This window comes from Podarcis erhardii (assembly GCF_964252035.2).
Source record: "Podarcis erhardii genome assembly, chromosome: 14".
NCBI classification, from domain to species: domain Eukaryota; kingdom Metazoa; phylum Chordata; class Lepidosauria; order Squamata; family Lacertidae; genus Podarcis; species Podarcis erhardii.
In genome coordinates this window covers 33,815,482-33,834,141 of record NC_138503.1, presented here as the reverse complement: position 1 = coordinate 33,834,141, position 18,660 = coordinate 33,815,482, and the positions used below count along the sequence as shown (strand labels likewise).

At 44.2% G+C, this 18,660-nt stretch overlaps 1 protein-coding gene across 36 annotated transcripts in view; it reads left to right on the top strand.

Moving 5' to 3' along the window:
- RBFOX1 (RNA binding fox-1 homolog 1) overlaps positions 1–18,660 on the top strand; it is a 1,493,407-nt gene that overhangs the window by 1,361,872 nt on the left and 112,875 nt on the right. For 35 of the 36 annotated variants that reach the window (XM_081840292.1, XM_081840267.1, XM_081840295.1 and 32 more), the window contains 2 exons: positions 11,783–11,926; positions 13,874–13,927. In XM_081840292.1, the coding sequence (XP_081696418.1) occupies positions 11,783–11,926; positions 13,874–13,927 (198 nt within the window). The remainder of the gene's footprint in view (positions 1–11,782; positions 11,927–13,873; positions 13,928–18,660) is intronic. The other variant, XM_081840271.1, reaches the window with a different exon arrangement.

Here is an 18,660-nt window from a genome sequence, read left to right as displayed (position 1 = left end):
ATTTTATCTTTCTGTGGCTCCCTCCACTCCCAAGAGTCATCGGTATGAAACTATACAAATTTAAAAAGGAGATGTTGCAAATGAAATTGGATTTTTCACAATGGGCTTCCACGCAGTACTGGAGAAACATGTAGCTTTTTGCCAGTTACTGGACATGGAAATTAAGGCTTGATTAGGCTGGCAAAAAAGGTGGTGGTTTTCTCCTTTGTTGCTGGAAACTAAAAGAAGATCAACATTCATTTTTACCATACTTTTTTGTACAGACAACTTATGAGCTAAGGAATTGGCTTTTAAAATTCAGATACAGTCGAGTTGCATCATACATAGGGGTTTGGTTCTGAGGGCCGTGCATAAATGTGAAAATTGCTCATAGCCAAAATTACCTTTCCTTTGGCTGGCAAGAGTGGCCACAAGAGGCGCCATGTCTCTGCTGCTGCCCCCCACTCCTCAACATACAACTGACTAGTGGAAGGGAGGAGGAGGAGGGTGGCAGGCAGAGACAGAATAAACCAGAAGGGGGGAGGCGGAGGGAGGTGGTCAGGGAGAGACAGGCAGAAATAAAGGCTTGAACAGATCTGGAATGGAGCTACAGCCTATCACATAAAGTTGCATTTGTGTAAGAAAAATGTGTATTTGGTGCAATGCAACTGCACTATTTCCGATGAGTGGATTGGCCGAATCCACTCCCTTGTATGTAAAAAAGAAAAAAAAAAGATTTTGGGCTGTGGGATGAATCTCTAGCAGATTGAGCCTTTGGCCATAGACTAATTGCTGTATACCAGGAATGATGGGCTTTTTCTCCTTCTGTGGCCCTCTCCCCAGCATTGTCAGCATATTCTGCATCTAGTAACAGACATTTTGGTGGGGTGCTGCCACACACCTGACCTCTGTTCTATCATGTTGCTGCTTATCAGGAGGCAAGGGTAAGGCAGCGGGGAGCTTTGGTGGTGCTAGTGTGCTAGATTGGCTCTCTTGGAGCTTTTGTATTGCACTGACCTCCCTGCCACCTCACCCCTTCCCCACTACCTTCTAGTAAGCAGCAACATGCCCAATCAGAGGTTGGGTGAGCATGGCGGTCAGTAATCACGCAGTCTAAAGTTGGAACTAACTCTTTATTAGCAAAAACAGGAACTTTGCAGACTGGGCTCATACCTGGTGGGTCTTCCTCCATGAAATCAGTTGCTGAGACTAAAGGTTCCTGACTCCCCACAGCTGTCCATGTCTCCTCCTCTCCAGGGCTTTTCTCAAGCAGTTGGAGACTGTGTCTATGCAGCCAATCTCTCCTCCACCATTTTCACGCCTCTCATTGTTCCTTCCTCCCACCATCCTGCTTCAGCTTCAGCCTCTGATTCTGGGCTTCTCTCTGCCTTTGACACCCCCAGCTCATTAAGTCCTGCTACCCCTTCAGCTTCCAACATCTCCTGTTCCCAGAATTCTCCCTCTGATCACTCATCATCATCCCACCACCACTCCCCAGTCTCTGAGCCTTCTTCCATTGGTGGTTCCCCAGATGATTCCTCCCACCATTCCTCTGTCTGCAACCAGTCCATGACAGGTGAGTGGCAGTGCCCCACCATCCTCTCTGCTAAAGGCTGTAGCATCCAGGAGCCTTAGTCCTTGTTGCAGTATTCCTGTAAGGGAGGTATGGGGAATCTGTGCCTTTCCAGATATTGTTGGACTCCAACTCCTACCATCCTCAGCCGGCATGGCCAATAGTCAGAGATGATGGAGGCTTTAGTCCAGCAACATCTAGAAGGCCACAGGTTTCCCACCCCTGCTTTAGAGGATAAAGGGGATTGGGTACCATCATGGCTAGGGAACACTGTTTGGGGGTCAGACTCTTATTTTTTTAGCCCCAGCATCTGTTCATCAAATCATTTTTTTACAAATTTACAAATCATTTTTTTTATAGTAGAGTGATCCCCACACCTTCATCTAGACATATCAGTAATCATATTTGCTTTGCCCACCTTCAAGAACTGTCTCCTTGTCTTGCTATCTTGATATGACTCTTGCATCATTGTTTTCTGTGTTCCAAGGAATCATGACTTCGACTAGTAACAAAGACTTTATCCCCTAACGCAATTTACATTCTCCTTTTAAAAATGTGGCAGTGCAAAAAAATGTAATTGAGCTAATTATTCCTCCAGATTAGAGGGGTTGTGAGGCCATTATTTATTTTATGTGTGCAGATAAACCACAATTTTGCATCAGTTTGCAATTTTTAAAAATGTAATCATAAAAAACTATCAGCATTTTAGGGCACACTTCTACTATGCATGCTTTTGTATGTAATTTGCTGAATATACTTGTTTTTTCAAGCAACAGATATTTTTAGTTTTATTACTTTTATCAATCACCTTCTACACCAGTTTACACATGCTTAACCAGGAAGTGCATAATACTTATTCACATTTCTTTCTTTTTTGGTGGGTTGGGGGAGACAACACCCCACCATTTCATTTCATTTTCCTGTTGAATCAATCGAGTTATTTATTGGGGGGGGGGTTAAAAATAAAGCCTTTTGTGGACGTCTTGCAGGCATTATTTGATTAAGTTGACAATATTATGTGAGCAACGGTTGAGTACCCACCGTGCTGTTCTTTTGACCAAATTGATTTGTGTAATGAACACTTGCTCTCTCTTTGAATAGGCCTCTTGATTTAAGCAGTAATGCCAGAAAGCCGAGTGAATTTACAGCCCCCACAGCCATTCTCTTTCAATCCAGGGAGAATAGTGGTGGCAGTTCACAGAAAAGCGTAACTCAATACATTGTGCTATAAGCGTGGGGCAGAGGGGAAAAAATAATATCACCCAGGTTTTGCAATATACCTATTTGATTTGATTTGTAAGCCTGATAAAAAAGCAATTGAGAAAGATTCAGGACAAATTATATATACATACACACAGAGACACACAAACACAGCCACATACTTTCTAAGTAGCCCAAGAAGCTATACAGAATGCATGCAGGGTACTAAATAATAATAATGAATTGCAAACACTCTCTCTCTCTCTCTCTCTCTCTCTCTGTGTGTGTGTGTGTGTGTGTGTGTGTTTCTCAATTTAGAGTAGCACCACTGAAAATGAGGCAGGATCAGGATCCTGGCATAGCAGGTGGTGTAAGTCAGCTGCGATAGCTCAGTTGGTAGAGCATGAGACTCTTAATCTCAGGGTTGTGGGTTTGAGTCCCACATTCGGCAAAAGATTCCTGCATTGCAGGAGATTGTACTTAGCCTGCTTTCCTGCACAAGCTTCCCAGATCTAAACTTTAAATGTAGGAAGCTTGGGGAGAAGTTAAGGTTTGCTTGCCACTGAGCAACAACCATTCATGGTTAATCACATTAAAATATTACAGCTTGCCATGTTAATTACAAGAGAATGGAGGGACATTTCACAGGCTGGCTGTTATCAATGGGTGCTCTGCCGATGGTTTAAAAACCATTTATGAACCACAGATGAAAATGGAACTGAATCAATAACCCCAATTTTTAAAAAATCCCTCCATCATTTCCATTCTGAATCCCCTTTGGATTAATATTGATACTGGCCGCTTTGTGACATAGGAAGCTGCCATGTACTGAGTCAGACCAATTGGGGCATCCAGCTTTCCCCAGCTCTGCCTGGAGACGCTGGAGCTTCAATCTGAGCGAGAGCCTTTTCTCAGTTCAGATGCAATTGCAAACTAGGCTTACTGTGAAGCTGGAAGCAAAGGATGCATGCTTTCTCATACAATGGCTCTTGGAACAACATTACATCATGGTGCTGGCTGGGGTTTAAGAGAGTTGAAGTTGAAAGTGAATGGAGACAACTCAATTGGGAAAGGCTACTGTCTCTGCATACAAGGAAGGGGCCCATAGCTCAGTGGGTATAGCATCCCCTGCATCTCCAGTTAGGGCTGAGGGAAACTCCTTACCTAATATGCTGGAGAGCTCCTGCAAGTCAATGTAAACAATACTGAGCTAGATGGAACAAGGGTCTGATCCAGTATAAACCAGCTTCATAGTTTCCTATATGGGGACGCGGGTGGCGCTGTGGGTTAAACCACAGAGCCTAGGACTTGCCGATCAGAAGGTTGGTGGTTCGAATCCCTGCAACAGGGTAAGCTCCCGTTGCTCGGTCCCTGCTCCTGCCAACCTAGTAGTTCGCAAGCATGTCAAGTGCAAGTACATAAATAGGTACCACTCTAGCGGGAAGGTAAACAGCGTTTCTGTGCGCTGCTCTGGTTCGCCAGAAGAGGCTTAGTCATGCTGGCCACATGACCTGGAAGCTGTACGCCGGCTCCCTCGGCCAATAAAGCGAGATGAGCGCCGCAACCCCAGACTCGGTCACGAGTGGACCTAATGGTCAGGGGTCCCTTTACCTTAGTTTCCTATATACAGGACTGTAGTCATATTCTCAACAAAACAAAATCAGACCCAGGGGAGCAAAAAAAATAAAAGGATTGCCCCCACCGGAGACTGATGCTTGGTAGGAAAGCAACTCCACGAAAACCTGGGGCTGGTGCCACGGTGAGGAATGTAAATTGGCTAAAGAATGATAAATTAAATTTGACATACGAAGACACATTCCATTGTGAAGATGTATGCATGCCCTGCATATAGTTTTCTCTGTGCATTTGTCAATACCTAAATCAAATTTTACCAAGATTAAACTTGTGTAGCTCTGCCTTATTGATTGAGTTAGAAATGATTATGGAAAAAATGAGCCCCAGAGTCCCAGATTAAAGTAGTTGCAAAATGCATTCAACAGTCTTCAAAGAAGCAGTTTAGTTTCAACAATTGGAAATGTGGGGGAGGGGGGATGTTACCGAAATTTTCAGGCTGGGTATTCTTCAGTTCTTGGTGCATGGTGCTTGTATATGCTAATGGTGGCTTCAAGAACAGCCTCTGTGGCTTCTGTTTTGTTGGTTGGCTCTTGCTATTCACAATGCAGAGATAACCCCCCCCCCTTCCCAAACTGGGCAGCTGGTCATCAATAACTGGAGTAAAATATGTAATTGTTTATCAGGCCTTTTAAATTAAAAATACAATCTCAGTGGAGCCAGTGAAAAGTCATGCAATAAATGGGTGGAAATGACCTTTTCCGTAGAGATGACAAATGATGTCTCAAATCTCCAAGCTAGAAAGTAGTTGGACATTATAGCTGATGTATATAGTGCAGATTTATAGAGCAGGGCTTGCATTGTTTCTCTCTCTTTTTCTCTCTCTCCTCTCCTAAAAAGTTCCAAGTAAGTTATGTTCCATTCGATTGTTTCAAGTTGCATGGAAGAATTCTTTGCCCGTCTGAGTGTTGGGCCACAAAATATTCAGCCTGATAAATCACAGCAGCTATAATCAGCGTCAGTGGCACAATCTGTTGAAAGGGATACAAATGGCTTTTCTTTTTGCTGTCCTGACTGCAACATTGCACCTTTCAAAGAACCTGTGCTCCTTCTGTACCAGAATTTTCTCTATTTGCATCAGGAACAGCAAATCTGTCCATTTTTGTTTCTCTCTGTTTTTCATTTTTCCAATCTTAAATAGAGATGGAGGAGAATGTTTGGTTCACATTTAAGGGTGAACTTACCTATTTTGTACTACCCAAAACAATATGTGAACTAAAACAGAACCATCCTTCCAGATTTGCAGGTCTCCTAATTTTGCATTGCAATTCTCCAGTCAAGTAATGTGAACAAAAAATGCATTTACTGCTGCAAAGTGTACATATAAATGCATATTTTAGTGAAGGTAACATACAAAAAGGCATTGAATTCGGGAAAATTGCTTTGCAAAAATATTTGTATTGGGCAAGATTTTGCATAAAAACGTGTATATTATGAGAAAAGGGCACTAAAATTCTGATGATTTTTTACGAGAACAGATATAAAATGAAATTGACACATTTGCCCAATCCTCACCTGAAATCCACTTAAATTCACTTAAATGTCTGCATGAAAATTTGTACACATTTTGGTGTGCTTGGAGGCTTCCTGCTGGAGCTTCTGGTTCTGAGAAGAAAATGATGGGCTACACGGACCTTTGGCTATGTTCTTTGTCTGTTCTGGCTTCTAGGAAGCATTTTCTACTTTGTTGGGTTTGTGGCTTTGGCATGTTTGGGTTAATAGCCAGGTTTTGGAATTACAACAACCTCTGTAGCTTATGTGTGTTTTCTTGGAAGTATACATCACTGTGTTGAATGGGGCTTATTTCTGAGTAAAGTATGCATAGAATTGCAGCCTTTATGATGCTGGCCTGGTTAGATTGTGCTTAGCGCAACTGGCATTTCTCAGCACTCTGCAGCCTCCCCAGTTTCCATACTTGTACTTACTCTTAAGGGGAGGACATCATGAGTAGGCCTGGGCGATATATAACAGGACCAGTGTGTAGGGGCAGACATCGATCTGGCCAGCTTCACTCAGTGGTATATCGCTGGTGAAACCATCACCGCTCGAGCCTCCAGTGCCCAGAGCACTGAGGGAGAAACAAACTAGCTGGGAGCTGGAGGCTGAGGGACTCTAAGTGGCGGAGGTTTCACCAGCGATATACCACTGGTGAAGCTGCCATCATACTCTGCCCCGGCAGAGGGAGAATCAAGCTGAACCGGAGAGGTGCCAATACAGCTTGTTTCTTCCTCTGCTTCTTTAAACTGCTTGGCTGAGGAGCGAGCTGCTGCCCTCACCTCAGCCAAGCAGTTTTATGGAGCCACGGCCCACCACCGACTCACATGCTCCTGCAGCAGGATGGGGGCTCCGTTAAAGTGCTCCCCCCTCCCCAACTGAGAGAGCCTTGACTCCGCTCCTGCTTGCATGCAAGTAGGAACAGGATTGGGACTGCTCAGCTGAGTAGCAGAAAACCTGCCCTTCCCAGCTGAGATCCCCATCCTCGCCTGGCTGCCTTCTCCAGGAAGGTGTGCTGTGCCTTTCCTCACAGAAAGACAGATCCCACCCTCCTGTTGAAGGCAACCGGGTGGTGTAGGGGATCTTTGATGCTGCTGACGGGCCCAGTGCTCACCAGCAGCCTCCAGTAGCCCCTCTCCACAAGGCACAGATAGAATGACTTTGCACCTTGTGCCTTGTGGACTTTGCCTGGGAGGGTGGGAGAGCCAGTGTGGTGTAGTGGTTAAGAGCAGTAGACTCGTAATCTGGTGAACCGGGTTCGCGTCTCTGCTCCTCCACATGCAGTGACCTTGGGCCAGTCACACTTCTCTGAAGTCTCTTAGCCCCACTCACCTCACAGAGTGTTTGTTGTGGGGGAGGAGGGGAAAGGATATTGTTAGCTGCTTTGAGACACCTTCGGGTAGTGATAAAGCGGGATATCAAATCCAAACTCTTCTTCTTCTTCTTCCTGGGATGAACGACCCCTTCACTGGAGGAAAGAGGCAGCGCACCCCCCTAGGCGAAGGCTGTCAAATGCAGAGTTTGACAGGTTCCGTGCACTTGGCTACTGCTGCTTGGTCTGTCTTCGGGGAGTGGGGAGCTAGTGGACAAGGTAGCTCACTTGCCCCACATGTCAGCAAAGGCAGAGGGAGCTTGGCCAAGGAGCCCCAAGGTCCTCCTGCTCTAGCACGAGCAGCAGGGGACATGGGGCTGGCTTTGCTGGGAGCAGGAGCTTTTCCGCCCCCCGGCTGAGAGCAGACTGGGGCCAGCTGTATTCACCACAGCCCGCGAGGCACTGGGGTGAAAGCACCTCAGCTCTCATGATGAGAGCTGCCGCAGTTTCACCTGGCATCTCACCGGCTGGGGCCAATGCAGTTTTTTTCAACATCATGGTATATCACCAAACCACGATGTTTGGCTGGTGATACACCACAATGTTGAAAACCCAACATTGCCCAGCCCTAATCATGAGATAAGTCCTCCCATGGGGCCTTTTCAGATCAGGCAGCCAGGAAGGCTATAGAATGCTGGGCAAACATTTGAATGGGAAAAGAAACTCGCACAATACTCACAGCCACTTCACAGTGATCAGGTAAGCTCAGCTTCACACACCCCTAAAATTATAAAGAAATTATAAAGTGCCCTGAGAAAGGGGTTGAAGAACTGAAGTTTCTTTTGAGAGGGAAGAATACATTTGAGAAATTGGAGGGTACAGTCACTTATTGAAATGTCACTGAAAATCACAGTCAAAGCGAGTTTGAAAGTCCTTCCACAGGCAAACCTCTCACGAATTACGAGGGAAGCCAAAAATGAGTTTCAGGAAGATGAGTGAAAATTCTCAAAGGAGTTATGTGCTTTGTTAGCCTTGTTAGACCAGTTTTATACCTGATATTCCCGGTCTTCTTTTTTCGTAATGGAACTTCAATGGTTGTGGTGACTGCTGCCTTTTCCAGGGTACCCAGAATTGCCAGGAGGTCCCTTTTCAAAGATGCTTAGGTAGAATTAGAAATGGAGAAGAATTCAATTTGCATTTTTTATTAAACTGATCCTAATTTGCACCTTCTAGAGCAATACATCAATCAGAATATAATGACCTTTTGAATTTCACACTACTATTTTGCTGAGGGGAAACTCCCAGACCAAAATGTGTTTGAAAATTTTGGAATAGAATATGTTTACAACTGCATGCATTGAGATAAAGACACATTTTTAAAAATATACATTCCCGCACACATTTTTTAATGAACAAATGAATCATAGTTTTTTGTAGAAAAGTGATGATTTATGAAGAAACACATGCAGAATTGGCATGCACCCAAAATCTCTAGACCAGCCTTTCTTAACCTTGGTTCCCAAGATGTTGTGGGACTGCAGTTCCCATCATCCTTGACCACTGGCTGTTCTGGCTAGGAATGATGGGAGTTGTAGTTCAACAACATCTGGGGAACCAAGGCTGAGATGCTCCAATACTGAGTCATGGTCCTTCCCCTAATGGTATCAACCTTGCACAATTTCTGAGAATGAAATTTTAATAGAGATGATGATGGTGATGATGTGTATATTGGTAGTAACTTGTATACAGCAAGGGGAGATACCAGAAATGGCTTCCCAAATCTTCAGCAATCTTTGAAAAATGCACTGCCAATGAGATGGCAGTGGGGAGAGGGAGGAGGTTAAGGAAAATCTTCCTGTGTTTTAGAAAATGCATGTGTTTATTCCATGCTTTCACTGTTTATTTGTTTGGTTTTGTGCCAGAAAATTAAGTTCATAAAGGTTCTTATGCAAAAAAGTATACACACATATATATCTACAGTATGATTAATTAGGTATCCCATATTGTCTTGAAATTTCTAAACAGAAAAGAAAAACAGCCCAGAGCATTCTTAACGTTTTGGTTTGCAAAAGATGATTAATTTTAATTTTCAGATGACATAATGAAATTAATTGCTTTCATGTTGTTGAAGCAGAAGGCCTCTAAAACTTGCTATCAGGCTACAAAAATGAAAGTAATATGCATGTATATTATGGATTGTGAATGTGACTCTTTCCCAGGCAGGCTAAGGTACTATTCACTCATTTATTTCTGTTTGTTTCCTCCCTATTCCAGTCCTGACATGGAAATGTGCTCGGAGTTTGTACGTCAGATCAAACTAATTTGAACACACACTTACTGGAAATGTGTTGTCGTGTGTCATAGATTTGCATCCATGACCAGCACCACCTAGTGGTGGAAATGGAACTGGAGTAAAGAAATGAACAAGAGAAATCTATAGGGAGCTGGGATTTCTTATTTCAGATATCCTCACTGCCAGCTTCTCTCCTCCCTGGCCATCACATGGGCATTCTTACTCTGACTCTGAGCTTCCCACCAGCTCCCCTGCCACGGATTCTTGAGGTCCAAGGGCTGAAGGTCGGAAATTGGGTGTCAAGGCAGGACCTCACCTCCGGAGCTCCCTGCCTAATTAAAATTTAGGCAGGCACTTTTGCTGTATTGTTTTCAGCGCTTGCTAAAACTTTTTTGGTTTAGGAAAGCCAGCCTGGATACACAATTTTGAAATCAATTTTAACATGTTATTTTATTCTGTTGTTGGCATCTGTCTGTTTCGAGAGTCAATGGAGTGTGCCTCCCAGGGTTAGCAGCACTGAAGTGATTTCCAGTGGCAGAGTTAGCTGCATGGGCACCCAGAGCGGCAGCCATGCCATACACGGGGGGGGGGGGGGGGGCGTGATCTGCGAGTTGCGTGGGGGGGGCAATGTGATCTGTGGTGCACAATGGCGGTAGTCGAGAGATCCGTGGTGCACAATGGCAGCAGTGGGCGATCTGCGGGGGGGGGGGGAGCCACCATGCACAGGGGCGGCAGGGTGAGCCCCCGCGGTGTGCCTTTTCGTTACCCCCTCACAGACGACACCTGGGGCGGACTGCCCCCACTGCCCCCTTCCTTTTTTAAAAATATCATTTTTATTAAATTTTCCATTTTAACAATCCAATCAAATCACATCAAATATTCCAAATTATACATACATATATATATATATATATATATATATATATATATTCCAAATATTCTGCCAAATGTTTAAATGGGACTTCCTAAGGTTCAAGTTTGGAGGGTTCTGATCATCTCATATCTCTACTGCTTTTCACAGTCATTTCCAATAGTTCCTCTAATTCTTCCTGTTGTTAAACTTCCTTCTTTCACGGCCTCTGAGTTGTTCCCACAAGCGAGTTGAAACAAGCAATGATGTGTTTCTGTGTGGATTTTATGTCCCACTGCCCCCCTTCCTACGCCCCTGGTGACCTCCCCAGGGCGCAAGTGTATGGAGGTCCTGGGATGCCCAGAGAGCACAATGTGGGCCGAAGGAAATCAGAGCACTACGTTTGGCACCAGCTTGGCTGCTGGAGTTGCTGGAAGGAGGCACACAAGCACCATCCAGCCATCTTAGGGACGCCATTCTGGATTTGTGTAGGGCTTACCCCTTAGCCTTTTCTTCTCTCCAGGATATCCCACAAGGCAGCAGGGGTTATGGAACAGAGTTTTCCTTCTCCTAGATGGACTTTCTCTCACAGGTTGATGAGCCCCATTTAGCGTGTATATTCATTATATAACCAAATTGTTTATTTATAGTTTGATACATTTAATGCCCGTTTGTTTTGTGACATTTGATTTTATCTGAATTTTTGATTCAATAGTGGAAGCTGCTTCAACTGGGGAAACTCAGCCAGATGGGCGGGGTATAAATAATAAATTGTTGTTGTTGTTGTTGTTTTATGTAAATTGTTTAGAGCCTTTTGTTAAGAGGTACGTAAACCTGTTCAAATAATTTAATATTTAATTTAATTTAATTTAATTTAATTTAAATTGTCAGAGAGGCTGTCAAGGGGCTCAACAAGATGTCAGTAAGGGGTTTGTCAGTTTTACTCATTGTGGATCCACAGAAATGAATTGGTAGTTCATTTCTGGATTGAGTTTAAGGTGTTCACACTAATGCTTGGGGAACCCTCAGGAATGGTGTTGGGAACAATGTGGTCAAAGACCACCTGAAAGGAAGGGTTTCAAAAGCAGAGGGTAAGTTCTATTCAGAATAGACCCACTGAAATGAATGGACCTATGTTAGCCATGTCCATTGATTTAAATGGGTCGACCATGAGTAGGAATAGCATTGCATGGACCACACAGCTTCCACATCTGATCCCACTGGACCGGGAGGACCATATGCAAGAAGACACACAGCTTCCTAACTGATGTTATTCATTCAGTTGACCAGTCTCCCCGTCCCTTTCTTGTTTATCTATTCATGAACACCAGTTTCCAGAGGAAATACAGTTCTGGTGTAACAAAACAATGCTGGACGCCTGGCTAACTTTCTTTTCTCTCCCTTCCCGCATTCCATCCCATCCCCGCACCCCACTTGAATTTTTTTTAGCAGACAGACGATGCAGCACAGACCGACGGACAGCAACAGACACAATCTTCTGAAAACACAGAAAACAAATCACAGCCAAAACGGCTGCATGTCTCAAATATACCCTTCAGATTCCGGGATCCAGATCTCAGACAAATGTTTGGGGTAAGTACTTTGTATTATTACACATTTTGCATTTTTTTAATCTAGCATTTTAAAGTTGTGAACCGCCCTGAGATCTACGGATGAAGGGCGGTAAACAAATTTAATAAAGAAATTAAATAAATAAATAAAATACTAGTTTACATTTGCATTTTTTAAAAAAGAAGGTCCTCTTCAGATTGTAACCTCACACTTACTACTGTAAGTTTTGAATGTGCATCATCAGTCCTATAAACAGGGCTCAAGCCAGATGCAACTTCAGGAACATCTCAGTAGTTGCAGCTTTTTTCTATGTTCTCAGTGGGTCAAGGGGGTCTAGGTCCCACTCCATGGGGCAGGGTCTGTGTCAAGCACTTATTCTTAACCGAGAACCTGTGGGCAGATCCATATCAGACATTTATAGCACAGACCATTCACATTTAAAACATATGACTCCCCCAGGAATCCTGGGAACTGTAGGTTGTTAAGGATGTGGGCATATATTAGGGGAGTCATATGTTTTAAATGTGCATTGGCTGTGCTTTAAAAGTCTGGTGTGGATCTGCCTGCAGGTTCTCGGCTAAGAATAAGCTGCTGGGATTCTTTGAGCGAAGTCGTGTGCTTTAAATGCACATTGAGTGTGCTTTAAACTCATGGTGTGGATCTGTCCTCAGACAGTTGAAGCAGCTTCCACTGTTGGTTTCATGGAACCATCGAGACCATCTCAGAAGAAAACAGCAACAAAGGTCGAGTACACAACATACACCAAAAGCAAATTTAACACACACATACACCAAAGAATCCTGGGAACTTCAATTTATCCCCCGCAGAGCTGCAACTCCAAGCGCCCTTAAGAAACTACAGTTCCCAGGATTCATGGAGGAGGGGAAATGCATTTTCAATATCTGGTGTGTACACAGCCAAAAAGTCAAGTACCACATCAAAGACTAGCAGATCTGTTTGTGTTTAAGGGGCAATATGACAGATGAAGGCTGCAGTCCGAATCCCCACTTGCCTAGGAGAATCCCCATTGAATTCAACAGGACTTAATTTTGAATAGTTGATGCAGGGCTGTCTTTAGCATATGCTGCGCCGGGGTGCCCAGCGCCACCAATTTTTTTTTTTTTTGGGGGGGAGGCCAAAGTTGTTGAGCCTTTTTTAAGGGGGAGCTCAGGAGCTCCGAGTTCCTTAGCTTTTTTGGGGGGGCACACAACTCTCTCCCATGCCGTTGCAAGAGGAGAGCAATCCTTCCCCTGGGAGGGAAGGTACATTCCTCATGTGAGCAGTGTGCACCGGGCAGGCCTCTCGACGGCCCACCAATCCCAAGCGTGCAGGAGGGTGGAGCCATCCGGCTGTCTCAGAATCCGCAGCAGAAAAGCCTGCAGCGCTCTGATGGGCTCCACTGCTCGGCAGTGGCTGTCGGCTGGCCTGGCTCTTTAATCCCCGGACTCCAAATCTCCTAGTGCCTATGGGTAAGCTGGCCCTAAGTTGATGAGAGTCAAATGGCAAAAATTGGTCATATAAAAAAGGGGGTAAAAAGGAACCGATGCAGAAATGTGCCAAACTGAATTTAAGATTAGAAACATGAGAAACCTTGAGAAAACAAGGTTTCTTGCAGTAATCATAACAGGGAACCCCACTTAGGTGTTTCTCCTGCACATGAGATGCTCCCCTGCATGGAACAAGGGTCACACCATCAACCTGAATTGAATCTTCATCTCCACATACACCAAGTGGTGCATAGGAACATGCTTACTTGAAGTGCATAGAGTAGACTGCAAACAGGGATGTTTGTATGTGCAGAGATGAATCCGCTGCACTTCAGAATGCAGTTATTTTCCTACACTATAGAATCCTCAAAGTGTTGAAAAATATTTTTTTGCATTTATATGTTTCTATTGCATTGGTGTGGGGGGGGGGTATGTTTAAAAATGCTTATGTGATTTCTTCTTCTTTTTTGTTTCCTTGCAGCAATTTGGTAAAATCTTAGATGTTGAAATTATTTTTAATGAGCGAGGCTCAAAGGTAAGCAGTTGAATACACCTGTGGCAATGTTGAATTTGTTTGAAGTATTCAATACAAATAAGAGGAAGCAATTGCAGTGCTGTAATAAACCCTTTCTAAATATCCACTTCAACAGAAGCACCTCTTGGGCTGCTTCCCCCCACCACCCACCCCACTTCCTTTCTTGTCAATTTCCCAAACAGCGTGAAATTCATTGGCCTAATTTTGAATCCCTTTAAAGGGGATAATTTTAACTACGATAAACTGTCACCAGTTAAAGGGGAATATTGCCTTCTGCTTTTAAATATAATCAAGTGTTGTCTGCTGATTCTCTCTCCCATCCCTGATAATTGCCTTACTCATTTGGTGAAATTAGTTCAAGCTTGCAAGGGGGAAAAAAGATTGTTAGAATAGGTATATATTCTGCTCTTGAAATGGAAGCAAGTAATATAATCTAATATCCTCTGGAGTAATTACTTGATCAAGTGTGATTTTTTTTTTTCCAGATTATGAAAGTGCAGCTGCTGTCCTGCTTAGTTAAAACTTTCAAAATGTTGCTAACCTTTTTGAATTCAGTTTCTGTGTTGCTTGAGCAAAACAAGAGACAAAGGCTGCAATCCTTTACCCAGTGATTTAGATCAATGGGACTTACTTTAGAGCAGGTGTGGGGAATGTTTGCCCCTCCAGATATTGCTGAACTCCAACTCCCATCAGCCCCAGCAACCATGGTCAGTCACCAGGGAAGAAGAGAGCTATAGTTCAGCAACATCTGGAATGCTGCAGGTTCCCCACCTCTGCTTTAGAGGCTGGAGTACCTGTGGCCTTTCAGAAGTTGTTGGACTACAACTTCCATTAGACTTGACCCTTGGTGGCTGGGGTTGATGGGAACTGGAGTGCAACAATATCTGGAGGGTCACAGGTTCCTCATCCCTGGTCTACACTGTTTGGAATTGGCTGCTTTAACACCCTTTCCCCAATTTTGCTTGAAAGGGATGCAGCCTGAATCACGGAGTCTCTTAATAGCTGCTTCACTCTTGGTTTGGACATACAGGTTATCCACCCGATGGAGTGCAGAAGTAAGCTTTGGGCTCACATTCTCAGTAGTGGGTGGTGTGATGGAATAGTGGAGCTCACCTTGCTTCTGGTTGGTTGCACTGCGTTGCTTGCTGTGAGTCATAGGGGAGGGGGAAGAGGGAAGGTTGGTGCATCCCAAGTGCACCCAATTGGATGGACATAGCCAGGATTTATGTTAGGGGCAGAATCTCAGTTAAATATTTTTATTGATTTACTTGATGGGGGCGGCAGCTGCCCCCCTGCCCCCCTTGGCTATGCCCGTGCCAGATGGGCTCCACCGGTGTGTTTGCGTGGTGCCAACCACATCCATCCCCCCTTTATCTCCTAGTAAACTCCAATGATATTGCCAACTGGGGGTCAGGTAAGCCCTGCCACCCCACTCCACTATCTCCTACTCTTCAACATTCATATAACCAGTAATGAAAGTTGAGGCCTTGGTGTGGCACTGTGAGTTTGACCTGTGAGACCTACACTGTTCTCATCTACTAGCATGAGGATGGGGAGTCGTCTTCTGCACCATGTCACATGGATAATCTAGGTGCCCAGACCTTGTGTGAATTGCCTGTAGGAAAGGAGAGGTAGTCCCCAGTTGCTGGCCTCCATCTGAACATGGACATTTCGGTACCAGAAGCCCTTTGCCCTTTTTTGCCCATTTAGGCTTCGCCCATGTCCCTGTCCCAACTTGCTCCCACTAGGAAAGCAATTCTGACTGTGCACAAGGGAGATTTCACTGTGATTTTGGTGTTACTGCTAAGGGCAGAATCCTAAGATCTGTTGCACCTGCACTACCTGAAGAGTCCATATACCAGTATTACAGAAATGGAACGGATTCTCTTCAGAGCATGCTACCCCACACAGGAGGTCATCCCCTTCCATTTTAAAGAAAACTTGTCTGTCCCCCTCCAGGTGTTATTGGATTCCATCTTCCATCAACCAGCATGGCTTTGGTCAGTGATGAAGGTAGATGGTCTCCAACAACATCAGGGCCCCATATGTTCTCCACCTCTGTTTTAAAGAATACAGTTCTATACCATCCCTCCCTTCTAGTCATACAGTTTTATTCTGAGGGAGGAGAGTTAACAGGGGTGGGAATGTCTAGTCTCTCACATTGTTTGAAAAGTTGGACTGTATTTATGTACACAATGTTTTACTTGACTTTTTTGTAATAACTGAAATATTAAATTTCTCTGTCAGTACTAGATGAGATATTTGGAAGCTTAAAGTGCAAGTTCATATCTGTTGGAACATTCATTTAATAACGGTAGCAAAGTTAGATGGTATGAATTGCTTAAAGCACTATACTAAGCAAATGCTGAATTAGTAATGCAGAATTTTGCATTGCTGGGTGGAATCAGTCCCACCACTTTTACCTTGGCGCAAGATGAGAGTCATGGCTACACAACTCATTTCATTGCAGGCAGTAGATGGAAGAGGACAGTCCAAAGTGGCTCTGCTTAGAGGCAAGATCCACAAGCAAGGAGCATGGCAAAGTTATTTTATGAGGGCTGGAAAGAGAGGTATTCAAGGTCCCCCAGAAAAGCCAAGGGTTATGTTTGATCTATATTTGATCTATATAGATCAAACATAACCCTTGGCTTTTCTGGGGGACCTTGAATGCTCTGGTCAAGTTAGGGAGGAGAGAAGGTTAGGGAAGAGGCAAGGTCCTTGGCCCAACGTGGTGTCCCTCTGGATGCTTTGGACCACATCCCCACCATTCCTGACAATTTGTTGTGCTGGCTGGGGCTGGTGGGGCTGGTGGGAACATCTGGAAGGCAGTCAGCGGTGAAGTAGAATTCTCTGGCAAGGTGGGTCAGGCAGGGAGAAGAGATAAAGATCAGAAGAGCAGGTTCAATCCTAGGTTCAATTCCCCGCATCTCCAGTTGGACTGGAAATGCCCTCTGTGTGAAACCCTGAGAAGCAACTGCTGGGGAATATGTGGTTCCTCCAGATGTTGTTGAACTCCACCTCCCATCATCCCTGAACATTGGCTGTGATGGTTGGGGCTGAGAGGAGTCTAGCAATAACTGGAGGTGGAGAGATTCCCCACCCCCTGGGCTAAGGCATCTCAATCCTAGTGTTGTGTGCTTGGGCTTGCATTGTGAAAATAGGTGGTTCTGAAGAAATCCCCATGAAGGTCATCATACTGATATTGCTATTACTGTGTTATTCTATGCTCATAATTCCAGAGAGAACAAGTGAGAATTTACTTAATTTTCAATTGAGACTCTTCAAGTTCCCTTATTAGTCATCAGTCCATGGACAACCAAGAATAAGTGCATAGATCTGCTGCCTGCTTTGAAATAAATGGAAGCCTTTCTTGTAGGTGTTGGTGGTGAATCCAGAGCATTTATTTAAATTCCCATTCTGATAAGAATGACTGGGGTGAAGCAGGCTTCTCTCCTCGGTCTAGGAGTGCTGATTTTTGCAGCTGCCATTTCATTAGAAGTGAATTGCCAGAAGGGTGCCATGGGTTGTATCCAATGGTAATCTTACTCAGACGAGACCCATTGAAATGAATGGACATACCAAACTTAGGTCCATTCATGTCAATGGGTCTACTCTGAGAAGAATTCAGTTGGTTATCACCCTTTTCTTATGAGTAGCCCACAAGCTTCAGGTGTCCTCAAGGGGTGTGGCAGCTGCTGAGATCATCACAAACTGCACCTCTGGAGGCTACTGCTTGATTCCTGCTGCCTGGGGATTGCAAAAGTTGGTGACCTGCTTCCACCCAAAGTATAGCACTTTAGGCAAATCTATACAGATTTGGGAGCAACAACAGTGGGCTCATTCATATACAGCCCTAGCATATATATCCAACGTGCAGTGGGGGGTTGTTGGGGGAAGACTAAGATGCACATTTTCAACCCCACCACCAGCATCTTAGAGAGGATGTTCAGTGTGAACATGGACCATCCACTGTCGTCTTTGCAGTGGAGAAATGACATGTGCACAAATGTAGCCATATAGGTCTTGATTTACACTAAACATCTGATGTGTGTGTTGATAGTGGGGTGTTGCAGATGTGCAAGGTGTGCTCACCCTCCACTGCATGTTGCGCATGTATGCCAAGCCTGTATAACAATCAACCCAGAACCTGATGCATGGACATTATTCTTATTTTAAAATGAAGTGAATAAGGAGGATGAAAAGGTGGTCTCATTCAGAGATACCCAACATGGTGTCCTCCAGACGTTGCTGGACTACAACTCCCATCAGCCTTAGCCAGCAAGACAATGATGGTCTGAGATGATGGGAGCTCTAGACTGATAATCTCTGAAGGACTCCATGCTGCCTGCCTCTGGCCTAGCCAAACCTGGGTCGAGCTGTTTGCATTTCTGAATTCTGTTCTTTATTTATTCATGTCACACAATTATGTTTGATCTTTTTCTAAGAGTCAGGAAGTTTCTGCTCAGTTCCAAGCCCTATTTTCTTTCATTAGCGGTCCTTGCATTTTGTTTTGTTTTCCTGAGACCCCTCCTTTTTTTCTTTTCTTTTCTTTAAAGACAAAAAAAAGTAAATATTATAGATTTCACCAAAATTTATAAAAACAACCCTAGTGTGTTGCATGTGAAAAATATGTTTCTTTGCTTCACAATGGCATGAAGGAACTAGTCCAAAGTTCTAGATGAGGTTTGCATTTTGGTGTTGAAATTTGTGCACAAAGTTTTGGTTTGTCTTAC